This window comes from Eptesicus fuscus, chromosome 20 (genome assembly GCF_027574615.1).
Source record: "Eptesicus fuscus isolate TK198812 chromosome 20, DD_ASM_mEF_20220401, whole genome shotgun sequence".
In the NCBI taxonomy this organism is placed as follows: Eukaryota; Metazoa; Chordata; class Mammalia; order Chiroptera; family Vespertilionidae; genus Eptesicus; species Eptesicus fuscus.
Window position 1 is genome coordinate 26513335 of NC_072492.1, and position 25673 is coordinate 26539007.

At 50.6% G+C, this 25673-nt stretch overlaps 1 protein-coding gene across 2 annotated transcripts in view; it reads left to right on the forward strand.

Moving 5' to 3' along the window:
* The window catches only part of MSI2 (musashi RNA binding protein 2), a 367561-nt gene extending 347849 nt beyond the window's left edge, over positions 1 to 19712 (forward strand). Inside the window, exons 12-14 of one of the 2 annotated variants that reach the window (XM_028154770.2) lie at positions 13837 to 14045; positions 15759 to 15831; positions 18138 to 19712. In XM_028154770.2, coding sequence (XP_028010571.1) covers positions 13837 to 14045; positions 15759 to 15800 — 251 coding nt within the window. In that variant the 3' untranslated portion in view covers positions 15801 to 15831; positions 18138 to 19712. The remainder of the gene's footprint in view (positions 1 to 13836; positions 14046 to 15758; positions 15832 to 18137) is intronic. The other variant, XM_008147737.3, reaches the window with a different exon arrangement.
* The last annotated feature ends 5961 nt before the right edge of the window (positions 19713 to 25673 follow it).

Sequence of the window (25673 nt, forward strand, 5' to 3'; positions counted from 1 at the left end):
CCCTCAGCTCAGGGCCACGTGCAGTCACCTTTGGACACACCGCCTTCCCCGTATTTGTGGCGACCAGTCATTGAGGAGCACCAGAGGTCTCTCAGAGCCTTTGGAGAGTCCCCATCTGTGGTGGGAGACAGAGGCCCAGGCACTCACAGAGCCGTGAAGTCCCCAAGAGTGTGAAGTGACAGGGACAAATGGGAGCTTCATGGAGAGAAGCAGGGCTGTGGAAGTCGGCAGCACAGTCGGGGTGCGGGGAGGGCAGGGGTGAGCAGGCCAGTGGGCCCCAGAATGAGGGCTGAGGCCCAGGGAGGGAGATCTGGAATGTGCCATCCTTCTGGCTCCGCCTACATGGGGGTGGGCGTGGCCGTGAGGGTGGGGCGTGGGCAGAGGGAAGGTCTGGAACTGTGAGGCATCTGGCTGCTGACCCTGCAGATGGGCCCAGGCTGGGGAGCAGGGGAAGAGAGTGGGGACAGAAGGCAGAGAGAGCAGGAAATCTCCCCTGATGGCCTAAATCCCAGGTCTGGCTCTGCTCAGAAAACGGCTTTGCTGTCCTGTGGCTGAACATCCTAAGAGTCTCTGTTCCAACAGCTAAAATGAGCAAAAGTAAAATTCAAATGGCGTGTAGAATAGTTTCACTTGAGCCAGAAGGGAAAATGCTTTGGGGAAGAGAGCAGATCTTGCAAGGGAGGCATGCCTGTCCCACCCGCTCACCATGTTCTACATGTCCCCAGTGGCGTCCTTTGCCTGATACGCTAAGGGCCGAGGGGCGTGAACGGTGGCGTCCCACACATGCTCCTCCAGCTGCTGGAGGGATCCAGGAATTATTTGCATCGGCTGCGGCATGAGCTTTAGGGTTCCCAGGTGTTGCTTTCAGCAAGCACGCATCGAAGGTTTGCTCTGTGCCAAGCACCAAGGAGTATACAGGCAGATAACGCTTCTTCCCTTCACTGGTCTGAGAATCCGGACCCTTCCCCTGAAAGCCCCTGTTTCCCCTGAGGCATTGTTTCTGGCACTGTCAGCTTCCCTGAGAATGGGAAACGGGACCCGTGTGCAGCCTTCATTGCTGAAGAGGGCTTTCCTGCACCTCCGTCAGCAGGATCCCGTGGCCAGGAAGGGGGAGGGGGGCTGTGAAACCATCTCCACTTTCCCCTCCAGCCTCCCCTGTGCTAGCAGCAAGCATTCTCCGGGGCCTGTGACCCCACGATGGCCCATCTGTGGGCAGGGTCCTGGGGACACCCTCTCGCTGAGATAGAACCACCCCTATGGCCGTGGAGTACAGCCAGCGCAGTAGCCCAGAGCGAGAGCCCGTCTGTGACCGGTTGGGACCAGCCGCGGCAACCAGCCAGACGGACCCGAAAGAACTTCTGAACACGTATCTCCAGTCCACTGCCTTGTGTCCCGGGGGCGGGCCCCTTGTGTTTCAGTTTGTCACTGCAGTCTTCATTTCTGGGCGAGCCAGGGTTTTCCCCTTAAAGAGTCCAGCACTGGATTTCGGTAACCCCGGTGAATTTATAATCACGCAAAAAGCCACCCCCGCCCCTGACCTCAGCCTCATTCATTTTCCAAGGGCTTTCGGACCAACCCTGTGGAGGATAAAATACATCAACTCTAATCAATAATTTTGTAATAGAAATCCCATGCACTTGATAAATCAACTCTAGTACAATTAGCAACTAGCCTTGAAGCCCAGACCTAAGTATAAGTTAATCCTAAAGTGAGTGGAGTGGCGGAATATTAATGGTCTTTTAAATCAGTGGAATTCTTTTCAGTGGGTGACGCATCTGTTCGTGCCTGCCCGCCCCCCCCCCCCACCCAGTGGGTTGGGTCCCCACTGTCATGGTGGCTCAGAAGGAGGAGTGGAAAGTGAGATGGTTCCTTTGGGCACCAGCGAGAGGGATAGAGGGACCCCCTCCTTGCACCCTGGGCTGGGTGGGAGCACTGCAGAGTCTGGGAGCCCCGAAGCTGGTGCAACCCCTTGTTGATGAGAATCATCAAAGGAGCACAGGCCTGGTGCATTGTGGTTCCTTGTGTTTCTGCTGAGCTTAGACTGCTATGTCGGTTACTGCAACTACCCCATGAGACAGGCAGGAAGGCAGTTTGGGGCCTGGTTTTACAGGTTTGTTTTTATGAGAAGGCTGGACCGCAGACATGACTTATCACACAGCCGGTTACCTGAGGAGCATGGCTTTGGTCAAAGAGGAAGAACCTGGACTTGAACCCCCAGTCTTCGGCCTCCCTTAAGCAGCCCCGTGGAAGAGCCGTGTTTGTGCAGGACTCACCTGCTGCCCGGACGCCATGCATGTGCAGGAATGCAGGATGTCTGAGCTGCCAGCACTGTGTCAGCCGAGGACTCAGGCTCCAGGACCTCACAGCCTGACTTTCAGACGTAGATTTTAGATCTGGACCCAGGGTACATCTGCCATGGAGTTTAATTCAGCAGATGTTTGTATGTGCGTAGCAACAGTAATTATTATATGTGGCAGGCACTGTCCTGGGCTTTGGGTCAGAGTACTTTGGGCTCAGAAACCCAGCCCGGCAGGGTTAAAGATGCTAGGGGATTTATTGCTAGTCATATTGGAAGCTCTCAAAATTCACACCTACCTGGGAGATTCCTTAAGAGAAAGATCTCTTGCATGTGGTTGATAGGATGCTAGAGACACTTCCCAGCCAATTTTAATAAAATAATGATAATACTAATATATTATTAATAATAACTCAGACGTTTTATGAATGAAGCAAGTACTGTGCCAGGCCCACCATTTAATTCTCATAACCCTATGAAGTGGGCACCATCATTCCCATTTTAAAGATTTAAAAACCATGGCTTAGATAGCTTATCTGAGGCGGCAGAGACAGGATTTAAGTCTAGGTCTGTCTCATCAGATCTGTGCTCTGGGCCACTGTCAACGGATGCTTTGTCATACCAGCCCTGTGATGCCTGAGCAAAAGCTCTGCATCTTTAAAACATACTCTCGACAAAAAGCCACCGCTGCCATCAACTCGATTCTCCATATCCTTGGGGAAGGAGAGAACCCAAAAATCATTCACAAGAGGCCTCCGGTGGCATATGCATTTTTTGCACTTGCTTCTGCTGTTGCAGACTTAACGTCATGGTGCTGTCTGGCTTTGGCTGACATTTCTAATCTGACTTCTGGTCCCTAAATCCTTTCAGACAAAGGAGGCCTAGAGAAGGTGCGGTCCGGTAAGAGAGCCAGCCTGAAGATGATTATTTGAAAGGAGCCTTTAGCCAAAACAGGACTGGAGGACGTTAGCTACCGCCCGAAAGAAATGAGGTGATGGAGCGAGGGAGAGCCGCTCTGGGCCGGACAGACGTTCTCCGTAGGGATGTCAACATCCCTTCCTGTGAGCTGTGAGGCCTGAATCTGGAAGGTCGCTGGGAAGCCCAGCCCTGGGAGGTGATTGGCTGCCCAGTTGCTGGGGCTTTGCTTTAGGCCAATGGCTGGGGAAGGGTGCGGCCGGAGGCGGGAGCAGTGGGCTCCTCGGCCAATCGTCCTGCAGAGAGAGGCTGGGCTCCTGGTACCATGGCAACCAGGAGCAGGGGCTCATTTGTTTTGTAGATGAGTAATTACTACGCAATTAGAGAGAGCTAAAAATAAAGAGGCCTTTTGTTCCTGGTTACTTACTAATATTAATAAAATGGTCTGTCCAGGTATGTGGTAAACAATTAATGCAAACCTGTGTGCGTGCGGTAGAGCCCACTGTGGTGGGAGGCAAAGGCTGCCCAGCCCCCTTTCCCCCTTTTTCTGGAAGTTATTTCTGACCGCGGCCTGGGGAGGGTCGGCTTTCCTGGTCTTGAGGGCAAGAAAGAGAGGCTCAGCCTCACAGACACGCAGGACCTAGGATGCCCTGGATTCAGGGGATCAGTTAGGTGCCTATCCAGGGAAAGGTCTGGCAATGTCAACCCAGCCTCCAAAAAAAAAAAAAAAAGACCAGAAACACAGCAGCAAAACCAGAAAACATGGGCTGATGTTGGAGAAAACCCTTGTCCAGTTTTGCTGTGTATTCTTGGCCATGTTATTTGACTTTTCTGAGTATACAAAATGGTCTTTAAACCTTCCACTGAGGTAGCTTCGGAGATTTTGATGTCTCCCTGCTCAGCTGGTTTGAAGAGAAACAAACCAAGCTTGGGAATGACTTGCTGGAAAGTTACCCAGTGTTCAGGGATTTGGCCCATGTCTTCCTGTGCCCTGGCTTTGGGGATGGAAACAACTCAGAAGCTTCTCTCCTATTCCTTACCCTGCCTGGGGTGGGGGGGGGGGGGGGGGGGATGCCTTGTGGATTAATCAGATAAGGATGATAAGCAGCTTTAAGGGGGGGCGGGGGGGGCGGGGTGAGAAAGAGGGTAAGAGCATAGAAGGAAGTATAGGGAATTGGAAGACTTGGTTCCAGTCAGGCTTCTGCCACAGATAGCTGGGTGATTTGGGGGGCAAAGAATTTCAGACTGAAGGGTTCTTGGGGACCATTCAGTCTATAGCTCTGCATTGCTTCTATTACCAAAGTTCCTGATCCCTTTGTCATTGGGGGTGAACTGGGTGACGGTGTTAGTGCCTTAGATCTGAGAGGAGTGGCTAGAGAAAGCCAGGGACTTCCAAGCGCTGAGGCACGTTGGTGGGGATACACTGGAAAACAGCAGTCAAGTTTGTTTGTTTCTTTTTTGTTTTGTGTTGTTGTTGTTTTTTATGCATGAAGGCAATGAGAGGACAGAAATCGTTCCAAAATTGTGTATTGGTTAAAAAAATAAACCATACCAAAAAACAGAAACCAAAAACTAGTCAGATTTCCACCCGTGGGTATGGTTGATTAACCTTTAGGGTTGATTAAACCTTAGGGTTTGGCTCTGCATGGTACTCATTAGTGCAGGTGCACCTGCTAATAGCTGCTGCTGATGACCAAATCAGCTCTGTGCCTGGGGAGTGTGTAAGATTCCGAGTGTCCAGGCCATCCTGCAAACCCATCCAATCAGAACCTACCAGGGTGGGCCAGTCTTCAGTCATAGTTAAAGCTCCCCAGGCAAGTCCAGTGCGTAGCTGTGGACTCAAGTTCCACCAAGTTCTTGCCAGGTATAGAGCCTTGCAGCATTTCTGTGACTTGGCCACCAGCGTCCCTACCTTAGAAACGGGTAAACAGAGGCAAGCCGGCAGCTGGCCCTAACCTCCGTAACAGCAGGACAGCCGGTCTGGAAGCCTTAGCCAGAGGCCTTGGAGCCCAGGACCCTCCTGCCAGTCTTCGGTTTTTCCAGCCAGGCCAGAAAGCCCCCTCCCAGGTGAGCGGAAAGGGTCTTTGTGCTCACAGACAGTGCTCCTGCTTCCCTCGAGGACCAGCCCGCTGAGAGTAAAGGCATGTACCCAGAGAAGCAGAGGCCCTGGGTCCCCCATAAAGAGGGAAGCAGCCATCCTCCTTGACTGTCTGACGAATGGGGGCCTTTCTGTAAGGTCAGAGTTTGTTTGTTATTAAAGACCTAATTAGAAACATGAGAGGGAGCTGAATGGCTCCGTGCTTAGCTAATTAGTGACATGTATGCGCCTGCTTTGAACTTCAAGGACACAGAGCTATTAGCGCTTCCATCAAGAATGGATTAAACTCCTGTGCCTTTATAATCATTAAAGACAGGCTGCTCAAGTGGAAAGCCTTTTGTACAGGTCCTCAAGGGGCTGCCCCTCAGCTTCCTCCCCACCACCCCCACAACCACCACCCCCACCCCCACACCCCACCACCCCTCCCCACCCCTCCTCCCCACCTACTGAGGCCCAGGTAGCCAGCGTCCGTGCAGCGGGATTGGGCAGTAAATACTGATGGGTCCTAGGGCCTTCCAGCTCCCACAGGACTGCCCTCCGCAGGATGGAGTGGTCTTTGGGACTGGGGTCAGCCCCCTGGTTGCAGAAAGACCCCACTTTCTAGAGGGGTCTCTGCGAGGGCTCAGGCCTGGGAGGGCTTCCTTCCTCTGGGGCAGTGCCCTCTCCACCTCACCTTGCCCCGAGCAACGTCCTGCACGCGCAGCCTCGTTCTCCAGGACGTGGCATGGAGGAAGGGGGTCTGGTCCACGGGAGAGACGCACCCCCCGCCTCATGCAGCAGGCATGGCCCTGCCTCCGGGAGCCCCCTGCAGTCTGATAGGCAGCTCTTGCCAGATTTCATTGTGTTTTCATTTAGCAATAGCACATAGTCCGGGAGAACGTATGCTGGGCTGACAATGTCACTTACAAGACACAAGCAAGCTCCTGGCCCCTCTGGCCGGGGCAGGCAGGGTGGAAACGGGTGAGGGAGCGCCCGGCGCAGGAGCGCGGAGGGCCGCCGGGTGCTCATGGGGGGAAACCAGACTGGTTGCTTTTTTGAAAAGAGAGAGAGGAGGATGTTCCTGAGGGACAGGCAGCCACCGGATCAAGCGTTCTCGGATTGAACCAGGAGATGCTGGGGGCCACCACACTGTGCAGGAGAGAGAAAGGGGGTCTCTAGTGGGCCCCACACTCCCTGTCCTTATTTCCTGGTGATTCTCAGGTGGGGGTGGGGGGATGAGGAAGCAAAGGCTCTGTCATCGCCCGTGGGGGCCACCCTCTGACCCCTACCCCCACCCCGCCTTGGCCTAGATGACTGGGGATGGAGGCGCACCTGCCTCCCCAGGGCTGTGTGCGCAGCTGCCGGCGGCTCAGCACAGCCTTTCCTGGGGGCTGGTGGTTTCGGGTGGGTCTCTCCATCTGCTGCTCCTTGCAAGTTCTAACCTGCGTGGGTTTGGAATCTGAAACCTGTTAATTTAGAGAACAGGCAGCAGGATGTGAGTGTTAAAACACCACCTGCTTCAGCCAAACCATAAATATTTGTCTCCCAGTTGGTTTCCCCTCGTCTTCCCAAGCACTTTCGAGGCTCAGGGCGGAGGCGCTGTTGAAACCCCCGGAACGGGGTCAGGCCCCCCACCTTTCGTTTGAGACTGAAGACCTGAGCAGGGCGGCCTGCTGAGGTCCCTTCATTGGCGATGCGGTGGCCCCGGCAGACAGTTCACACCGGCAGAGTGAGGTTCATACAGCCTCCGCCTCAGCCTCACACCGTGGCCTTGCCTCTCCTGGGGCCCCTCTCCCCTCATTCCTTAGACACATGCAAACAAGCTCTGTCCCCCAGGACCCCTGCGTCTGGGAGGAATGGGAGCCTCACCGTGGCTCCAGAAAGCTCCTTCTTGGCCCTCATGACAAAAGCCTGGTTTCCTTGGCCACCAGGCCCCGGCCCTTCAAGGCTGCCCCATCTCCAGAATGTATATGATGGCCGCCAGCCGCTGACCTCTCCTCCCATCACCTCCTCCCTAACCAACTGGGCCCAGTCCCTTCTGAGGAAGAGACACACCCACAGACCCAAATCAGGGCCCATAACAAAGAGCATCAAGATGGGCAGAGAAGGAGCTGCTTTCTGTTGAGATTGTACCTCAACATAAAGCACATGGTTCCGGCCACAGAGCCTCCGGGATGGGCCCGCTCCAGCGTCTGGAGCCTTCTCCCCGCAGTGGTCTGCGGGGCGGTGTGACCTCCGGGTTCACACTAACACGGGATGGGAGGGGGTTAGAGCCAGGCGGGAGTGAAGTTATCTCTTTAGGGGAGTGAGATGACATTCTTCAAAGTCATTAGGCCCAAGTCTTAGGGTCCACTGTCCATCAAGTCCCCGCTGGAGAGACGCCAGCGTTAGCCGGCAGACAGAGCATCAGCCAGAGCCGTCTGGAGCCGGTTAGGTTTTGAGAGAACAAACAGAAACTGCCGTCTTCTGAGACGGGCACTGTCACTGACAGTTGGAGTGTTTGTGACTCCGACTTCCCTGTCAGCCCAGCGAGTGAGCAAACACGCCCTGTGCGTGCTGTGCCGGGTCTGAGATAAGCCAGGCATCTCTGGGTATGTGGAGACTTGCTGGTTCCAGGCCGGGTGTATTCCTCTCGGTGATATATCTGTTTGGATACGGAGTCAGGGAAAAAGAAGTACCATTGCCGTACTCTCCTCATCCTTCCCCCGTTTTAACGTGCTTCTCCTCTTTCCCTTCTGAAATAGACTTTCATCAGAGCTTGAGAAATTACTGTATATAAAATTGATTGTCCCTGCATCTGGGTCCCGGAGCTGGTTTGATTTTAATTGAGTGTGTCATACAGGGTTCCCAGGCTGGCTGTAATTGCTGGCCCTCTCTCTCTGCACCTCCCACCTTCAGGCTAAGCTCTCGAAGGATGGCTGGGACAGAGTGGCCTGGCGGACTGCTGGAGTGGAAACCCGCCCCCTCACCCCCCACCCCCGCTCTGCTCGAGACCAGCTGTAACAGCCCACAGCGAGGTCCCTCCTTCCTTATCGGGAGCAGGTTTACCTTCTCATGGTGGCCTCTCTCATTTGATCCTCCGTGTGTGTTTACAGTGGCACTACCTTCAGAGGGCACAATAAGGAGACTGCAAATTGGGGTCCCCAACTCTGTTCCCCTGGGGTGCCCAGCTGCCATTCTTCAGAGCCCCCAAGTAATGAGTGGCTGGCTGTGAAGAGGGACGATGCAGGTCTCCACTGTTGACAGCCAGTTGGCATTCTGGGCCCAGCGTCCACTGAGGCCCGGGTATCGTGGGGGAATAGGGGTGGGTCGCTCTGGCTTTGGAGAACAGGGTCCCATGAGACCCTGAGCGCCCACCTGTCCACACACCCTGCCCTGAGGGGTCCCTTGCTAATAGGGGAGACCGTCTCTGTGCCGTGGAGTTTTTAATCGGGCGGAGAGAAGCACGATATAGACAAGTTAGAGGGGAGTGTCGGAGGGACAGTGACTCTGGCCTCAGCCTATCAGCATGGCCCCTCTAGTCATTCCTCTTTCAGCCAGTTTTTTAAATTCTCTAAAACAACATACAAAGAAACGCCTAAAATCCAGTGTGATGAGTTAACACAGGCCTGGCCTCAAGAATATCACACGAGCTTATGTTCCCGTCCTCACTGTGCTGGGGGCTGGGACAGGGAATGGGTCGTGACACGGGTCAGCCCAAGCGCCCCCGCCTGGCCCGGGAAGCATGTGTGGGCAGTACATCCCCTTCTGAACTGGACGGGAGGACGGGCCGCCATTGCATTTGCCCCGCTCTGAGCAACACACGCTCGGTCCCAGACGTGTGCCAGGGGCCATCAGGGCCGCCTGCCCGAGACTAAGCCTGGCAGCAGCACGTAAGTCACAAAGCAAATGACTGAAGTTGTCTCGGGTATGTGGGCTGGGGTCATCTGTAAGCAGTTCCTTTCTCTGGGCCAATAATCACCCACTTTTCAGGTCTTAGAGTAGCAGTGCCCTCCCAGGGGCGCCCCTGCAGCCTGAGCGCTAGCTTTCTGCCACAGGCCCAGGGGCCTTCCTTAGGGGTCACACGGAAATAGCTGGACTCCCATACCTTTCCTTAGACCTACAGCGAGGCTGTCCGGACTCACTGCCCTCTCCCAGGACCTCCCTACCTCCATGACGAATTCCACTCTCGGCCCAACCCCTTCAGAGCCCAGGTGGGCAGACTGTGTGCCAGACGGAAGGCAGCCATCCCCCGGGCTTGCCTCCAAACCCCGAGGACAGCGGTGTCCAGAGCTTTGATCTAAGCGAGGTCCAGCTGAGGGTCTAAGCCTGCAGGATAGCCCTTTGTCAGGGTCTCAGGAATAAGATTCCCTGGCTTTCCTGGGTCAGAGTGCTCTTTTTTCCTGCAAGGAGTTCCTTCTTTTATTCAATGCAAAGTGCCTCCAACTTTAATTCAATTGTATTCCCTCTTGCTGGCCTCAGTGGGATTTAGTGTCCTTGCTTTCCTGCCCGCCATCCCCCCGAGTCCTTTCTTCAGATCCGAGATGATTACATGCACCAGGTGGACAAATAGGATCCATTTGTAAATCTCCTGATTGGTATGGCAAGTGAATTGTATTTTCCTAAATCTGCACATGGTACCTGTGTTGTTGGGCTCTGCATACGCCACTATTTCAAAAATAGGTGTATTTGTTTTAAACTTGACAAGTTACAGAGCGCTTTCTGTTTTTCCCTGCTGAGAGTCAGGCTGACGAAGGCGGGCGGTACTCACAGACCAGGACTCTGGCAGGTGAGGGTCTGACACCAAGGTCAGGGCTAGGGTCACACTCAGGTCTTCTGACTCCAAGTCCAGTGCCCCGTCTCTCCACCTCACAGCTGCATCCCTGCGCATACCATCTGGACAACTAAAGCACAGAAGGTGCTGGTGGACAGGGGTGAGGGGTGAAGAGGAACCTGCCCAGGATTAAAACCACTACTGTGGGTGCTGCCCAGAGCAGCTGATGGAGAAACAACCCTTCTCCCCACAGTGAGCCCCCAAACTGCCAGCCTGGGGCAGGGCTTGGCCCAAGCCCTTAATACTCACAGCTTCTGCTACAGAAATGCCAGGATGTTTGCAAGACATTGTCCTCTTATGAGACAGGAATCATAATGTCCCATATCTAAATCTCAGCACTGAATTATTCAGCAACATGTACTGAGACCCTACACACACGCGCGCACACACGCATGCACACAGGCATACTCCACCAAGTCAGTAGCAAGGTGCCCTTGCCAGTTAAGAATGATGTGCCATCCCCTTTTCCTGACTCGATCCTAGTGTGGGGGACCATTTCTGGCCCCTCAAAATGAGTCTTGGTGCTTGGTGCCCTCCATCAAGACAGAAAACTGAGGTGCCTTCACAGAAAATACACCCAGGTCAGGACCTCAGCCTTGTGCTTTCTCCCCCTGCCTCTCCTCTCGAGGTCGTAGCTTGGAGGGAGAGGGGTCCTCAAGTAACCCCCTTTCCTGTAGAGCCAGCCAGCGTTCAGTATGACCTTCCCAGAGAAGGAAACCACTTTGCCCCTCAGGCCTTCCCGCCTGCACACAGAAACAACAGCTGCTGAGAAGTTTGCTTGCAAAGTGGTGGTCCCCACCCTCCCCCAGCAGCCAGAGCCCTTTGCTAGGAGCCTTTCCCAGATGCCTGGGCCTCCGGAGGGCTTGTTTGGGGACCTGAACGTGCAGAGGGAGGAAGGGAATTGTTGGCTGGAACACGGGCACGTCTCCTCCATGCCCCCATCCATTGATGGGTCAGGTTCCACTGCCCAGAAGCCTGGAGAAAGGAGACCTGCCCAGAACTGGCTGCTTCTTGCCTGCGACTATGCCCAATCTTTGCCCTGGCTGGGGGACACCTGCAAGGTGGCTTTGAGATGGGCCTCAGGCATTGTGAGCAGCAAGTGTATATGACAGTAGGGGGCTTGGGGTTTTACAGCTGCTTTCTAATACAGCGCCTTTAGTGCCATTTGATGGAAGATGGCTGAGCAGGGGAGGGGTTATACGGGCCTAAGAGCTGCTTATGGCCACATTTCCTTCAGACCAACTCTTACACTGCAGGCCTGGGCGCACAGGAGCGGGGGAGGTAGCAGGGATGGGAAGAAGACCTGCAGCCCTCTAGTCTCTGAGTCAATGGAGGGGGCGTTTCTGGACAGCATCCTTCTGTGGGCGCGCCGCATCCTGTCCCCGAGGCTGCCTCTGCTGGTGGACCGGTCTCTGGGTAGTTCTCCCCCTGCTGGAGGGAGCCGAGACCGCAAGCTCCCTTCTCCCAGCCCAGCTTCTAGAGAGGTGGGCCTGCCCACTGTCTTCCTAGATCCTCATCTGCCAAAAAAATCTATCCATCTTCCACTGTGCCCCCACCACCCCTAAAACAGAACAGGCTAGCCACTTGTTAGTTACTTTGCATAGGACGGGGGTCAGCTGCCTGGGTGACCCAGGAGTCCACGGTCTGAGCGCTCGCCACTTTCCCTAGCCCAGAGGAAAAAAAGTGTGTTAGACCAAGATAATTCTGCCTTTGAACATCTCGGCTTGATACTTGCCTCCCTGAGTGAGAAAGGACAAATGTTATCTGCAAGCTTAATCTTCTATATTCAAAAGCCCCGTCCCTTTTGTCTGCCAGAGCATTCCCAAATCAGCCACTTATTTGCTCTAAGCCTCTGTGATTTTTTTCTCTCTCTTTAACCTGTTCTTTTCATCAGCCAGTTCATTCACTTCTCGGCTACAGCTTCCAAGGGGCCTCACGTTGGGACCTCCTGCCCAGAGGGCATCCCAGGTAGCAGCTCCCCTTTTCTCTGCTGAGTCAGGAGCCAAGCAGCCTGGTTTGGTCTCTGTACCTTCTTGTCCCCAGTCTCCTCCCAGTCTGGCTTGGGTGCAAGGTCAGTCAGTCTCTTCCCATTCCCAGTGACAGGTTGGTAGAAATCCATCCACTTCTGGCTTTTCCAGCCCCACCAGAAGTGGGGACTTGCAACCACCGTCCCCTGGGGCAAGGCCATGACCAAGAGGGGGTGCGCATGTTCTTTCCTTCTGCCATTGAGGGCAGCTGGCCACCGGGCAGAGAGGGGAATGCTGAGGGGGCAGAAGGGAGATGTTGAGGTTCGGCCCCTTGGAGCCGTGGAAATGCACGGAGCCCAGATGGTCCGGTTCTTCGAGACAGGTTAGCTGCTGCCCAGAAGTCGCCAGCCCCAGTCACCTTGAGCTTTAAAATCAATGAGAACTTAACTTTTGCAATTAAAAGGAAAAAATGTTCCCCATTCTGGAAAAGAAAATGTTTAAGCTACGAAGGGGACAGGAAGATGAGACAAAATTAACCTGGTTGACAGCCGTGGCTCTCACGGGGGAGGGAGTGATGGAATTTGGGGAGGTTAAGGGTGGGGGGCCCAGGCTGTGTCTCCTCCTGCTCCCCCTCACCCACAACTCTGGGGATGGGGGGCTCAAAGTCCCCACTTGCTGTCACAAAGGTACATTCCTAGCTCTTTCTGTCAGTCTGGAGTTTATATCTGAAGAGAACTAACAGGAAGCAGGCATTTCAGTCAGATATGCTTTAGCTATAAACTGGTTCAGTCAGTATGCTCTGCATTCATATTTCTGTCTCTTTTTTTTTTTTAAACAAAAGGAAAAAAAGTTTAAATCCCCCCTTTCCTTCTACTGCAGGAGGTGAGTGTGTGGGTGTCCTATAGAATATCATTGGCATTCACCCAACTTCGACCCCAGCCTCCAGATTTGCCATCCCCACCCCAGCCCCTCCCTCCATCCCCTGCTCTCCACCCCAAAGGGAACCCTCTGCCACCATCATTCCGGTTCTGTTGAGATGCCCATGACATATCCCATCCTTCGACCACGTTCCGTACGGACGACTTTCATGCAGGGATATCAGTGGGAGGGGTGGGTGGGGAGGGAGTAGCCAGTGGGGAGGGGGGAAGTGGTTGGGTGCGGGGCTGGAGATCTTTTTTGTCTTTTTTTTTAAAAAAAAAAAAAAAACAAATTTGTCATTTAATGGATCCAAAAACAAACAAAAAAGAAAATGTGAAACAAAAATCAAAAACCCCCTCCCCGAAGATTTTTTTTTTCCTAGACACAAATTGCTTTGTTTCCTGTCACGTTTTAATATCAATATTAACACAATGTGTAGTCTAAAACTAGTTCCTTTGTAGTTTGCATGGGATGTGAATGCTGTCTCAACGTGCCCAGACCTAGACAAGACTGCATGAGCATCAAATCAGATGTGAACAAAAATCTCTCTCTCTCTCTTCCATATATATCTCTATTTCTATTGTGATAACTCGGTGGGCAGTGGAGCACCCTCCGGTTGATTGCCGTAGTGTGTTGAATGGTTGTTTTTTATTCTCTCTATTTTTGGAGCTCCGAGCTTCTTAGTAGTAGCCTGGGCTGAGTATTCTTGAGTCCCTGCTGATGTTTCCGCATGGCCTTGGTTGAGTGTTAGAAGTTGGGCCTCAGCTGTTTTTCTCGAGTGTTTGGCTTGTAATGACCGGTGCATGCCTGGCTTCTGGCCTCATACCCAGCTCTATTCTCTGCACACCAGTCCTGAATAGCTACAGTGCTCAACCGAATTTTGGCGCGCCCGCTTCCCCGGCAGGCTCCAACCCGGCGCGGCCCGGAGGCTTCCCGGGGGCCAACAGCCCAGGACCTGTCGCCGATCTCTACGGCCCTGCCAGCCAGGACTCCGGAGTGGGGAATTACATAAGTGCGGCCAGCCCACAGCCGGGCTCCGGCTTCGGCCACGGCATAGCTGTAAGTACCTGCCTTCCCCTGCCTTCCTGTCTCCTTCTTGCCCATCTTCTGTGCCCCCCTGGGGAGGGGGTGCTGGGAAAGCCCAGAGTTGGAAGCCAAGGAGAAGATGGTGGGTCCCCATCCACGTCCTTTCAGCCACCTCGGGCTGAAGCTCCTCCATTCAGGTGTTACCGGAGCGCCTGTGGGCCGCGCCACGTGATGGAGTGGAAGGAGCGAGGGCAGGGCAGGCTCAGAGCACCATGCCACCTTGAGCCACTTATATGGCCCACCACTTCCCTGGCTGCAAAACAAAAATACGCATGCCTCTCTCGGAGGCCTGGGAATTCATGGGAATAGGATATGTCACCTGGTGGCACATAGTCAGTCCTCAGTCTTGGCCCCCGGTCCTTGATCTCCGCCTTCTGGAGACGGCCACATGGGCTGGGACCTCGGAGCTGTGGAGCCCCCACTTCAAGGTAGCAGCCTTAGCGGGTAGAGTCCCTCCCCTGGCCCCAGGTCCAGCGGCAGGTGCCCGTGCCTGGGACGTGGTGTGTGGTGCAGGCCCCCTCCCCAGGAGGTTTCCTTTGCTAACGTTTCTTACAGTTTCCAGGTTCCAAGTAAGTTCCCACTTGTGTCCTTTAGCTGTGCCCTCCCCACCAAGGCCAAATGCATTTGATATTTGTAATGCTCTGTGGTTCTATAATCTGACTAATCCAGGCCATAGAAATTTGCTTAACAGATTTGCATGCTGTTTTCAGATTGTATTGTTCTTTCCCCTCCCGGTGTGTGTGAGCATGAATGTGCCTGAGCCCACTCACTCGCTGTCCCTTCCATTTGGAAAACAAAATCAGCCAACCTCTGCCCTAGCCAACCTGGGCGTCTCGGAGGTAGTTTGGCTTGGAGCTAAGATGGGAGTGTCTGCTGTCCCAGCTCCTGTCCTTGTCGTGAGAGCCCTGCCTCAGGGCCTGCGCTGGGGAGAACAGAGCAAGTGCAGACAGTGTGGGACACCAGGGCCTCTGGGTTTCTGCCCCCGATTGCCAACACACACACACACACACACACACACACACACACACACACACACACACACCACTCCTGCCAGCCCTGGCCTCTGTGGTTTGGGTCCTTGTTCAATTCCACTCCCAAGCCAGTATCACTTAAGTCAGTAGATTGATGCATCAAAACCCCTCAGATCATCTGTAGGACCAAATCCAGAGTACTGTTATTCAGCTGAGAGCTGCATCAGTTTGGGAGACCCTCTCTCACCACGTAGAACACAACTCATTCCCATTCTCAGCACCCAGAAACACGGGCCCTGTTTGTTCTCGAACACCGGGGTCTCTCTGACCTGTGGGCTGTTTTCAGAAATAACCACATAGCATCTCCTCTGGTCTGCACAGGACTTGCTTTCTCCCCAGCTGGAGCCGTCGGGAGCCCGGAGACACTGTTATCTTCGCCCTCCCAGGGGTTCAGGGCAACAGCGCCTCGCATTTGGGGCTTGAGCCTCCGTTTCCCATCACCACCCGCCCCTCTGAATCTGGCTCTTGATTCTCCCCTGGGCACGCAGACAGGCATGGGGTGGGAGCGGGGCCGGCGGGGGGGGACGGTGTCTCAGAATTGCATATTCATGCTGGCAACCACAATCTAGTCCCAGACATCATTTCCTTTCCCAGAATATGACAATCTGTTCCCATGTATAGCGTGCTGATGACCTTAACAATTGTGCAATTTTAGGGACCTTTGATTGCAACGGCCTTTACAAATGGATACCATTGAGCAGGTGCTTTCGTTGCCATCTCACTCTGAGGTATTACCTTCTCTGCCTATGTCTCCGCCCTGCCGGGCGTGTCCGTAGTGCGTGCGCCCTGGGCATGCAGTACGCACGGGCCCGGTCTCATCACATCCATCTCTCCTCTCTCTGGACCTTTCTTGTGGGGGGAAGAGGGGTTAAAAAAAAATCCAATCTTTTAATCTTTCATTCCTTTCTTCAGCTTTAATCATGACGCCCCACACACACTTTTTTTTTTTTTTACTGCCTTTTTTTTCTCGGTTTGGTTCTTTTGCTTCCTTTTCTTCATCTTCCCCACCCGCTCATCTTTCTTTGTCTTGAAATACAATCAAGAGTGTGGGAAACTGGAAGGCGATCACATGTTGCGCCCGTCCCAGGGGAGTGGCGGCAGGGACACGCTGGGCTCCTGCCAGGCCTCCCCGCAGGGTCCCGGGAGCTGACCTCGTGGGGTGCTGGGCCTTTCAGCTCCCCAGAGCTCCTGGCCTCAGACAATGGGGTTCCTGCCGTCAAACAGCCCAGACCGCATCTTTGAGTGAAAAGAAAACATTTTCGCCAGTAACCACTGAGTAATTATCCAGATTACCGCTCGAAAAGCAAATTAAATTAACGATATCACCTGCGTAACACGGGCTTGGATCCCTGCCAGTTTCCTAACCTTTTAAACTGAGCTCGAGTTAATTAAACATTTTTTAAATCACTTTGACGGGCCGTGGAAGGGGTGGCGTGGAGGAGAGGGAGGCTGGGGCAGTCAGGGAGGGAGCCTCTTGTCACGCTCTCATTTGAAAATGAGAACCTGCCATTCTGGGGGGAAGGCCAGGAAGCCAGAGGGGTGCTCTCGGGAAGCTGGTGCGTCCTGCGGCAGCACGTTAGTGTGGGGGCCTTGAGACGTGGGTCTTTCTCTGGGGAAGAGGGAGGTGACAGCGAAGTCTGGGAATGGGGCCCACTCAGAAAGCCAGCTGGGGCGGAGCGCCCGTCACTCCGGGAGGAGCCAGGCTGGGGGTGGCTGCCCCTGGTTTGCAGTCCATAGGATTCCTCTCTCGTAGAGGGGGACCATGTTGAGTTGAGCTCCATAAATTCCTCTTGGATTTCTCTAACGTTGCTGCTAAGGAATCACCTCAACTAACTCAACTACCTCTCTTAACCCAATAAACCCGTGTGTGGACGCTCCCCAGCCCTCGCCTCCACCCGCCCTTAGAGCACTGACCCAGCCATGGTGGAGCCAGGGGCCACTAACAGTTTGAAGGAGAGCTACTCACCACTAATTAAGCTGAGGTCGGGGCCCCAGAGGGAGGCAGGGTCCTCTGAGAGCCAGGCCGACTGAGAGATCCGGGAACTTTGGGGACTGAGGTGGCTCCCGCCCTCTGTGGTCACATGACCAGGGGATTGCACAACCACCAGGTGCAGCAGATCCCTGGGAGGCCAGGGGCGGGGGCTGCCAGCGCCCCCCCCTCCATAAAGGAGGGTGGTGCAGGGCTCTGGCCACCGTCTCCAAGGCCACCCCAGCCTTTCCATGGGGTGGGGCGCGGGGCAAGGCTGCTCCCAGCCCATCCTCCATCCAGCTCTGGGACTCAGTTTCCACAGAAGGAGGAAATAACAAAGAGAGTGGAGGTAGCAACCCACCCCCCACCCCCCCAAAAAAAAATGGATGAAGGGAGCCAACTGAGCCACGTGGCTGCACCAAAAGGCACGCGTCAGTGCCATCCCCCACGGGGCCCAGGCCTCCTCCCCCGCCCCCCCTATTCAGGGAGACTCAGCTCTTACGCCCCCGTGACTGCTGGGCCTGTTTCTATTTCCTGTAAGCAAAGCTGGTTGTTCACTGTGGATGTTTCATAATGTCCTGACCTTGATTCCTAGCTTGATTCCTAGGAGTCTTTTTAGTGGGCATTGGCATTTTCAGTTCGGGACCGTCATTGATGGGTAGCTAATAAAGGCAGGCATTTTTCAAACATGGTGGCCTTGAGAGCAGATGCTTAACCAGAGAAAGCATTGCTGGTCGGCGTGCAGTTCGCCAGTCCAGCCCACAACCAGCATGACCACGTGGGCGGGCCCTCAGGGACCCCACAGCTCTGCATCCAACCAGCAACGCGAGCTGACTCGCTGCCCGGCCCCAGCCTCGGCCTCGGCCGGCTTAGATGTCAGGTTTCCTGAGCTGCGCCCCAGCAAGCTGTTAGCCAGGCCAGTTTCAAGCATGCCCAGGAGCCCCGAGGCGTCATACTGTGAAAGCGTAGTTGGAATAAATCGGATACTTGCCTGACACTTCTTTCTCCTCCCACCCCCCACTTTTATGTTCTCTTCCGGGCACCCCGACCTTCCGTACCCTGCAGAGCATACCTGGATGTCCAGGCAAGACTGGGCGAAGTTTCTGAGTGGCCCTTTGTTTAGGTGATGTCATCAGACCTGGACCCCCACCAGCCTCACTCCCCATCCCAACCAGAGATGGCTCGCTTCGGATCGAGGGTTGACACATCTCATCATCTCACGAGTCTGCTGTAATATAAGACAACAGCTTTTCACTGTGTATATAACCATGATTTTGGTTTTGTTTTCTTTTTGTTTTTCTTGATGGTTTCCCTTTCCCTTCTCTCTTGCCCCTTCTCCTTTGAAGTCTCTTTGAATCACATTTAGTAGTGATTTTGACTTAGTCCAGTAGTCATATAGCTTTAATATCTAGTTAAAAGCTAACCATAGTATAATTGTTATATTAAGGTATTATTTTTTCTTTAAAAAACAAAAACTTTTTTTGCTTGTTTGATTCTGTTCTCACTTTTAAAGGATGCTGAGATGGTAATATTACTCTCAATATTTTGGTACCAATTCTGAGACTGTATGGATTTTCAGGTGCAACTTGAGCGCGCAGGGGGAAGCGCGGGTGCGAAGTGTGGAGGGGAGGCGGGCGTTGGCCTTCCACTTGCGTCGTCCCAGGAGTGAGATGCAGTAGGCTAACCACAGGCTACGCAGTTCTTTTTGGTGATGTCTCTTTGTTAACCTAAGTATATCTATTTTCGGCAATAAGGTAAGGATGACCATGTTTCGAGTGTCCTCCTTTTCTATAAGTGCTTTTTTTCTGTTGAAAGAGGTGATATAAGGTTTTTTGAAATTGTGACTTCTAAAAAAAAAAAAATGTTGTAAATACAATTCCATTAACTACATAGAAACTATTAAGAAAGAGAGAATCAAAAATATTTTTGTGAGGGAGTCGGTCCCAGGCAGTTCGATGCTCTGTGGAGGGAGGAGGGGAAGGACCCAGAACGCAGTCAGTTGCGGAGGCTGAAGAACACCCAGCTGCCGGGACGACCCCGGGAAGAGTTGGAACACTGTTTAGCTCCTCTTGTCTGTGTGGAAGACTCGATTAGTGTCATACCAGCATATTAACCTCTCGTCTGTGCACAGCTTCAACCGTTACCGTCTAGTTAGATTTTTATTTAAAATATGAAAAACCGCTTTTCCCAAGACGTTTTTTAAAAAACAAAGCTACAATTTTAATATTTAACATATTTAAAGTTTCAAAGCACATCTGTTTGGCTTGGGAGGGGAGGGGTGGGGGAGACATCCTTTTTCAGTCTTAATTTTTAAATATTTGATCATTTTCTATTGTCCAATCATTTCAGCACCTCCAAAGGGCCCTGGGACCCTTTGCCTCTCTTCTCCCCCTGTCCCTCGCCCGCCCCCAGCTCTGGGGCCCCCAGGCCAGGAGTGGATAAGCCTGCATTAATGAAACCTTTTCTCCATTCACTTTCTATTTACAAATTAGGAAAGCAACCTTTCGGTTTATATATTATTTTTAATACCTCAGTGCTGCAAGTATCACCAGAGAGGCTATGGAAGAATTTTTTTTTTAATTTATTGTAGATGTAAACAGAATTTTAAAAATAAAAAGTATAAACATCGCTGCACTGTGACTGGTGGGAAAAACTGACAGTTTCCTGTTTGCACATGTTAGCATTTGGCTGTTATAATATATGGTCCTCGGTTGGGGAGAGATACTTATGATGAAGGATATTTTTTAATTTAACTTTTTTTTTAATATTGGTAATAGGTCGGCAACAGCAACTATAGAAGTACAACTCAATAGATGGCATTAAAACATATTGTAGTGTGGATATATATTTTTTTTCTTTTTTAAAATGTGATATTGCCGTTTTATTAATATTTTTTAAATTGTTACGTTTATAAATTTGGTACTTAAGGCACAGCCAGTATGAGACACTGAATGCGACATTTATTATAAAGAGCTGCTGCACTCCTATTTTTATAAATTTTACTAACAAAGTAGACTAATGTAGACATTCACGGACACGGTAGGGCAAATGCATCTTCAAACAAAAAGGCTCCAAAATGCTCACTCAGAAAGAAAGAAAAAAGAGCCTTTTCCAATTCTAATTAAACAACAACACTTAAAAATAATCATGTTATTTGTTTCTCCAATAAAACGTTAGGTTGTTTGGTGAGATTTTTGCGGGGGGGTGGGGGGCGGGGGATGTTTTTCTTTCGATGACCAAACAACCAGGTTACAGTAAAAAGCTGGGCGCTTTTAAAATATCCAAATTTGTCCAAGTAATAAAATAACAAAATAGACATTTTATTTAAGAAAAAAAACAAAACAAAACAAAAAGAGACAGTAAATTCCCAGAAACTCAGTGTCTAGACTAGGGAATTCAGTTACTGTTCTGTCCATGTTGGTGATGTACTGTACTACCCTGCCTCTCTCTGCGTCCCCGTCACCTCACAGGAGACTCTTTGTTGATCGCTGTCTGTTAATAATGTATAAAATGGCTATCTTGTAAGCGTGCTGTCCTGGTACTAGTATAGTGACTTTTTTTCTCCTCTTTCTTCTAGTACATATTGATAGATATAACGTAATTAAGGTTTAAAAATTTAGACATAGTTATTCAGATTTAGGACCAGTAAGGATAGAACTTTCTCTTATTTATGGAAAAAAAAAAAAAGGCTAATAATTTGGGGGCAGTTTATTCCTTTTAATTTTTTTTTTTTTCGATTTCAAGTTTTCATTTTATTTCTTGCTGATCTGATGTGGTTTCAACTAACCCAAGGTCTCACGATGTTCAAATGCCGGCAGACTCCACGGCGTTTTGTAGATTCCCACCCACCCCACCCCGCAACTGTGAAGGGGTGTGCCATACTACCTTAAATGCTAATGCTAGATATGCAAAACTGGATTTTTTTAATTTATTTTTTAAAAGAGGGAGGCATGGTATATTAAAATGATTTTACTAAGAGAAAAAAAATATTTTTTTAAGAATGCTCAGAAGAAATTGATAATCTGTGTGAATATGTTTTAGATGTTTATAATACCTTTTGAAGAGACCCAGTAGCCCATAGCACAAATCTCGTGGAAATCTGATATGTTTTAATGTGGCTACCTAGGTTAAGGTTCACGTTAGTCCCCCCCACTCATCTAGAAGTCCATTTTGAAAGATTTTTGTAAATTTTGTTCGCACTGACGTTCAGCCTCGTCTTCGTTTCAATCAAGCTCAATGGCGAACATGGGAACCGCCTTTCGCCTTCCCTGGGGGGAGAAACCCTCTTGGCCGATGGCTTTTCCCCGGAATCATAAAACAGCCGCCGGGTGACTTTCTGGCTTCCAGATCCATCTGCCTGGGACCCCCAGGCCCTCTCCTTCCAAGCAGAGGAGAGTGAGGGGCATCAGCTCCCGGACCCATTCCCGGCTCCACCCGGGGATGACCCAGCGCGTGGTCCCCTCTCCGGAGCTGTCGCACACCCGGTCCGTGGCCTTCCTCACACCCACTGGGAAAACCAAACAGCCTCTCACTCCATCCCAGGCGCTCATTGGCTTGGTTCAAACGAAGCCCCGACAGGCCTTTGCGTTTCTATCCTTCATAAACCTTCATCTTAATTTGAACTCGTAGCTTGGACTTTAAGGTAGCATGGCTCTTTTGCTGTCAATTTAATGTTTCACAGCACAGCAATTCACAGCCAGTGAATGTTACACACATCTTGCTAGACTAGTATAAAAATCATTGGGTAATTGTTGGTTCTAATGACCTGAAAGGTGTTTAGTTTTGGTTTTCAGTTTTATTTTTATTTGGGGGGGGAGGGGGTTCCTTTTTTTTTTCTTCTTCTTCTTCTTTTTTGGTTGTTTTTCATTTGGGGATTTTGAAAAAAAAAAAAAAAAGATTTGTTTGGGTTCCAAATAGAAAAACAAAACCTGTTTTTGATCTTTAGTGCAAACGAGGGCTAGGGACTTAGCCACCACCACACTGCTTCATTCTGCCATTCACTCACTGCAGCGTCATCAAAAATAAAGCAATATAGTTTACTACATGTTTTATTGAAGGTCAGCCATGCTTTCTGTATTATATTGCATATGAAATTGTTTACAAAAGAAACACTAACTCATACTTCTCTTTATTGGTTGGGAGTGGCATGCAGGGACAGAGGGAGCCTGGGGGTGGGTGGGGAGGGGAGAATTTTTTTCTGAATGTGCTTCACCAGCCAGGCTACCTCCCAAGGAAGACATAAAAAAAAAAAAAAAAAAGCAAGGGGGGAGCAGAGGGGCAGACGCAGGCGAGCACATTGAAGAGAGACACTGGCGGGCTCCCCCGCCCTCACCCTAAGCAGAAAAGCAGCAGAAGTCAGCTCAGCCCAGACCTGGGCGCAGACACTACACAAGGAAACACCACCTTATGTTAAGCAATACTTTAATACTGTACTATGTTTGTTTTCTCTTCCTTTCCTTTTTTTTTTTTTTAACCAAAAAAAAAAAAAAAGTAAGTAAACTAAGACACAAAGAAATCTACATAAACCCACCCCTCTGGGGAAGCAACCTTAATCCAACCACTCGGCTATCAAAAATAATCAGAATGTATCGTCTCGGACAGGATTTCATTCCCGGGAGGCGGGGCAGGAGGGGGGGGGCCGGGGACTGGGAGACAAGTCCCAGAGCCTCCCTGGAAGGCGCTACTGTACCTGTACATACTGAACCATCCGTGTGGAATCTGTGCGTGGTGTCCTCTTGAGTAGCGTGGAATAGCCAATCTGCCGTTCACGGTGTGTTGTAAACTCGGAATTCCATATGTAATAGGATGCAAGTCTAAGCGTTTCATGTGGACATAAATGTATCTAAATAAAACTTCCCCTAGCACTGTGGCTGACCTCACCCTTACTTTTATACTTTAGTATGAAACTGATGACAACTTTGGTAGTGAGTATTTTTTTTATATATATACATATATATGTATCTATATATATATATATCTCAAGCATCTTTCAGGTCTTTGTGTGTGGCTTTTCTTAAAGCCCTGTTGTAAAAAATTACTATGTGGATGGCAGTCTCTCACATCACAGATGTGGAAAGTATAATTTTATATTTGTATTTTCAAATAAATAAGTTTGTGAAAGGTTTCCATCCTCTACTGTGGTCCAGAAATCAATGTGTTTGTCTGACAAAAAAAATAAAATAAAATAAAATAAACTGTTTTGAACAGAGTCGTTTGGTGTTCTTTCGTTTACAAAGTCCGGGAGAGCTGTGTCTGGGAGGTGGGGGGTATCACCAGACACACCCACCTCCCCTCCCCCTCAACAAGACTGTGGGCTACCCGCAGTCTGTGGGCGCAGGGCACTGGCCAAATTCCATACCCCTCGAGTTAGGGGTCTGTCCAGGAGGGTATCAGGAAGCCCCGCCTTTACCCTCGAGCGTTTAAAGTTTTGCCTCGTGGAGAGAATTTTGTAGAATGACAAAAGTAAAGGTGTAGAAACATCATCTATGATACTTGCACCTTCTGGCTATCAATAAGGGAGAGAAGAGGAAAGAATTGAGACAGTTTGTTGAGGGCAAGTCCTAAGACCTGGTGGTAGCAGTCAAGCCATTATCTGAATCAGGGGGATTCCTTGGCCTTTAAGCCCTGGAGATAATGGGCCAGGCTGAGAGGTTGGTAGGGGTGAAGCGTGGGCCTGAGAGTGTCCTCGGAGCTGCTTCCTCGAGGCCTTGGGTAAAGCCCTAGGCCCCAGGGCATGGCCTTCTCGGGTCTCCCCTCCAGTTTCCTGTCCCCTGCTTATTCCAGCTTCATCTTAGGGGCCAAGAGGAGAAGTTGGAAGGTGTCTGTCCTTATCTGAGTCTGGAGACAGGAGAATTGGGTCCCAGGATCACATCTTGTGTGTTCACAGGCAAGGCATCAGCACTTGTCTGTGTCTTGTTACCTTGTTTGAGGACAAGAGAGTACCATCCCTGCTGCCCCACAGAAATTCCAATAAAAATCCTCATAGGTTTTGTTTAATTTTTTTAAATACTCAAGTTTTACAAATGCCCTCAAAATAGCAAGAACAAGGGTAATGAAGGTTATCGGTGTTACTGGATCTGAAGACTTACCTAAGTCACTTTGCTCTCACCGGAGTGGCAGAGGAATAGAAAAAGTCAGGTAGATTGACCTGATCAGTGGGAGAGAATAAATAATCTAGAAATAGAAAAATAAGAATTAAATACTATATGATAAATATATTGAGTAGCTTCATTTCGTTGATTACGGTGGGTTGCTGAACAAACAGTACAAGCGCAGCTGGCTTTCCAGCTTAAGAAAAATAAAAGCCGACTTCCAACCTACATTATTCATAAAAATAAATTCCAGGTAAATTAAGGATTTCAGTGTAAAACTTAACAAAAGTCTTGCAAGAAAATCTATGCCATTCATGCAACACGGAGCCTTTAGCTAAAATCAGAAACCCAGAAGCTATAAAAGAATATATCTGATATAAAGACATTATGATATTAAAAAAACTTTACATATGGCAAAGAAACTTAAATGTAAGAAAGATCAATGATAGATTGGGTGGGGGTGGATATTTGTAATGCAGAGGACAAAGGTCATAAAATATACAGAGCTCTTAGGAAGTGACAAGACAAAGGCAGCCCAGTAGATAAATGGGTAAAGGATAGGAACAGGTGACTTATGCAAGAGGCAACCCAAAGGGCTCAAAATCTGAAACATGAAAGCATGCTCAAATTCACAATAGAGCGGGAAATTAAAGTTCAAGCCACACTCATCGATCTGGCAGACAGTGGGAAGATACTACCTGTTGCTGTGAGGAAAAGGGAGCTCAGATATTGCTGCTAAAACTGGTGTTTTGGTCGTTTTTGGAAAGCTTGTTCAGCCAACACTGGAACCTTGAGGGACATTCCCCATCTCTTCCTCATCCGGGTCATTTGAGATTGGCCAATCAGAAGTGTGTTTGTAAGAGCTCTCCCACTTTCTCACACCATCCTCCCTTCCAGAGTCTTGTAATTTGAAAAAAAAATGACCATAGATTATTTTCTGAATGTTTGATAGTCTTTCTCCCTCAAGTCTAAGGAATATGTCCATGTGCCACACCTTCTCTGCCTCAGCTCTGATGGCCTAAAATATTATAAAGACCCTTTCCCTTGCCCTGGCTGGCATAGCTCAGTGGTTGAGCATCAACCTATGAACCAGGAGGTCACGGTTTGATTCCCGGTCAGGGCACATGCCTGGGTTGTAGGCTCGATCCCCAGTGTGGGGTGTGCAGGAGGCAGCCAGTCAATGATTCATCATTGATGTTTCTATCTCTCCCTCCCTCTCCTTTCATCTCTGAAATCAATAAAAATACTTTTTTTTAAAAGACCCTTTCCCCAAGATTCTTATCACTTCCAGTTAGCCAGTCAATTTTTCACAGATGATCAGAATTGATTGCAGAGCGGCCAGACTGGTCATTTCCTCTACCCCCTGGGAGATTAAATTGATGGGCAAGAAGAAAGCAACGGTTGGAACAGATGCCTCTTTGAGGGCATGCATCCCTCGTCTGCAGATGCCCTCCGCCAACCCTCCTAAGGTGAATGGGGACCAGGGAGTTCCCTGGGGGAGGGGGAGGAG